Source organism: Triticum dicoccoides, chromosome 5B (assembly GCF_002162155.2).
Source record: "Triticum dicoccoides isolate Atlit2015 ecotype Zavitan chromosome 5B, WEW_v2.0, whole genome shotgun sequence".
Taxonomy (NCBI): domain Eukaryota; kingdom Viridiplantae; phylum Streptophyta; class Magnoliopsida; order Poales; family Poaceae; genus Triticum; species Triticum dicoccoides.
Genome location: NC_041389.1, coordinates 600,318,051 through 600,321,530, shown reverse-complemented (window position 1 = coordinate 600,321,530; position 3,480 = coordinate 600,318,051). Strand labels below are relative to the sequence as shown.

General features: G+C 51.9%; 1 protein-coding gene across 1 annotated transcript; it reads right to left on the bottom strand.

Annotated features, from left to right (window-relative positions):
• Positions 1–261: 261 nt before the first annotated feature.
• Positions 262–1,055, bottom strand: LOC119306278. Its single transcript, XM_037582544.1, has one exon. It carries the CDS (start codon positions 1,007–1,009, stop codon positions 494–496), a length of 516 nt encoding a protein of 171 aa, XP_037438441.1. The 5' UTR covers positions 1,010–1,055; the 3' UTR covers positions 262–493.
• Between the last annotated feature and the right edge of the window lie 2,425 nt (positions 1,056–3,480).

Sequence of the window (3,480 nt, the reverse complement as noted above, 5' to 3'; positions counted from 1 at the left end):
TTCTTTCTCTATACAGGTGTATTTGTAAATACTTGTGATACTTATATATGGCTTTTGACTTTTGTCCTTTTAAAAAAAGATGATAATCAAGTAAAAACATTATAGTTTTTTCCAAGAGTTGGGACATTTTTTAAAGTTTCCCACGGGCCTCTGAATTTTACTGGTTCGGCGGAGCAAACTTAAAAATGCCAGTAACTAAGCATAGTACGTACTCCACATCATTTATACATTTATACAGTATTCACATTAACATATCTGCATGTGCATTCCCTCCTGCTTCTCTGACGTCTAAATTAGCAACGCCCAAAACAGTGAAACACGACTGCTTCTACCACCCAACTTGACAAACTAATCCACATACCATTTGCCGCGTGTATCTCAACCGTCCGATCTAACATCAGCGGCCGGAACCACGCATCTCTCGCGGCTAGGCGGGGCAGGGCTATGTGCAAAAATGCCCCTTTTTTCTGGCAGTCTCGTGTGCCCTGCGCCTCTACTCGCTCTCCAAAATGGCGGTTAAGTCGGGCGAGAACCGCGGCGGCGACCTCCCGCCTCGGTAGGCCACCCTCCGCTTCTGCGGCACCGCCGGCTTCACTGCAAACTTCGCCAAGGTTTCGTCGGAGTAATCCTCCTCCGACGGCGCGAACATGAGCGGCGCCACGGAGCCTCGCCGGCGCCGGCCGCCAGCTGACGAGGCGGTGGCGGCCTTGACGAGGGCGGCGCTGGCCTTGACGACGAGCGAGGCCACCTCCTCGCCTGTGAGGCAGCGGCGCAGCATCTCTGCGGGGAGCACGAAGTAGATCTGCCCCGGCTGGAGCCGCTCACCGGCGGCCATCGCCGCGACGGAGCCCTCGAACCCCATCGCGTCGGCGTCGCAGACGAACCACTCCTGGTGCCCCACCTCCTCAAGAGCCAGCTCTGCCGTCGCGGGAGGCGAGTACTCCCGGAGCTCGCCGCTGGGGAGCACCACCCTCGCGGCCGCCGCGTCGTACGACACACACAGGCCCATTCCGTCTTGTTCGTCGCGTGTGTGCTGCTGCTGCTAGCTGCTTGCTACTGTCTGGTTCTTTCTCTTGTTCGCGCTGTTGTGGTGGTAATTAATGTGGTTGCTGCCGGAGACGGTGATGAGGAGGAAGAGGTATATATAGCGGAGCGGCTGAGGACGACGCAGCACGCAGCGTTGTCGTGTAGCCGGGTGTGGGGGCAGAACAGGCTGGAGGCTTGTTGTGGCCAGCGAGGCCGTGGAGCCGTGGACTCGGCCGGGCTTTTCTTTGCGGTGCGCTCCGCCCAACTAGCAAAACCTCACGAGGTTAAGTTGCACAGCACACACAGCGAGGCACAGTCCAAATACTATCACCGTTCGGAAATACTTTGACGTGGTTTTATTTCATTACACGTACAGTCAAATGCGGCAATGCGTTCTTCATGATAAACATCCAGCAAACAATCTAACATGCAGGTCCTCAGTGCAGCTCCTTGCCGCCAGACTGGCATCCAACGGTTTCAATAATATTTCAAATTCCCGGTTTGGCTTCAAGCTTTCATTTTAAAAATAAAATCCCATTTATCGACAACTTTTTATTTTTATTATCCTAAGCTTTCATTTTTTAATCTGTTTTACTGGTTGAGCTACAAAGAGTGTGAAAATCACATCACCTGCTAATCAAACCCCTTTAAGTCAACGAGTACCAAGTTTTATTTGAAAGTTGAGAGGGTTTGTCTACTTTCTAGAGTTTAGATGACAAAATTGTTCCAGACAACCAGTAAGGGACTTTTGTAATAACAATTTTGTAGTTTGAATTATTGTACAATTTTTGTAGTTTGAATTATTGCCTGACAAGTTTCATTCGAGTTTGTTGGGCAGGAGAGCCATGTGTGTAAAACCAAGACAATGAGAATTGGTCGGATATTAACCCATCTTTTATGGGGCCATGCGCGCGCACACAAATACACATTGGTGACTTTTGAGCTTTTTTTATAGGCTTGCGTGCAACTCTTTGGGTTAGTTCGTTTGGGGCATATAGCTGGTTGTGTAAATAAAATACATCTCTTCCTCAACTTATTCTAGAAGCTCAACCTAAAATTTTATTTTAGAAACTTACTAGTTAATCCTTTATTAGCATGCTTCTAAAATAAAATTTTGGGTTGAGCGTCAAGAATAAGCTGGGGAGTATTTTAGGAATGGGGCTCATTGTATGCAAGGTAATCACAACCTAATATTTTAGGAATTTCATTAGATTTGCAAATGGCCTTGCAAACCTCAACGGGGAGAAAGTACCTTTCTCGTTCAAACGACGAGCGCTTAGCTGCGTGCACGATACAAACGTGAAGCAGAAGTTTATGGAATATCCCCTCCCAACGTTTGCGTCACTGACCTTTTTTCAGTTGCGCGTAGGCCAAAAGCCTTGCCAAAGTCTCATGTACGTACGCATGTAGCCCCCCGTTCGGGAGCGAGACGTGCGAAGTGGGAGCGCCGGAGCGGCGCCATGCCGCGTCTCGTCATGGGCCACGGCGTTACGCGTGGCGCGCCCGGCGGAGCAACGTTGACGGAGTTCATGTGGCCGGCCGCATGGGCCACTGGCCTAATTCGATTCTGCGACGACGGATGTAGACCGTAGCTTGCTAGATACGTACGCGTAGGTTCAGTGAACGGCCGCGTTTTGTTTGTGTGCGTGCATGGTTCCGTCATCCACTACCGGACTCGCGGGCTATGCCTACGGCCCAGGACCATCGGCATAGGTCCTCTGCCATCGGCATATATCTATGCCTACGGCTGCCGTCGGCATAGCCCCGTCAGTGTAGATCACGTCAGCGTAGATGTGTCAGACCGTCGGCGTAGTATAGCCGTCGGCATAGGTCCGTATGCCGATGGCTGTGGGACAGCCGTCGGCATAGTTTAGCCGTCGGCGTTGTTTTCCGTCTGACGGCAACGGACGGCGCCGTCAAAAGCGCTAGCGAACCAGGGGAAGACACGTGGCGCAGGTATGCCGACGGCTAGGGTATGCCGACGGCCTAGCCGTCGGCATACCTGCGCCACGTGTCGTCCCCTGGCTTCTCCTGGCGGCAGGGATATGCCTACGGCAAAGCCGTCGGCATAGATGGAATATGCCTACGGCCAGGCGAAAACTCCTTCAACAGGACAGTGATAAGGCCGTTCGGTTTACGGCCCTTTCTGCGAAGGATCCAGTTACTGCAAAAGAATCAAAGGATTGCCATGTGTACAATAAGGAAATGTTGTCATGTGTTGAAAATATGATTGAGATGCACTTACTCTGTCCCCGCAGGTTCAATGATCCACTTGTGCGCCTCGATAGAAGGTGGTGTAGGTACTCCGGCATTATCACGCAGCCACCCCTGCGGAGCACCCGGTGGCAAGTCACCCCACAACTCGGGGTCAACCTCCCCTCCACCCTCCTCGCCCTCCGCTCACCCTCCTCCTCGGCCTCCTCCTCCTCGCCATCAGGAACATACTCCTCCTCA

Bases quoted from the DNA above. Each gene is read 5' to 3' on its own strand.
- LOC119306278 (XM_037582544.1), bottom strand. From the start codon at position 1,009: ATGGGCCTGTGTGTGTCGTACGACGCGGCGGCCGCGAGGGTGGTGCTC.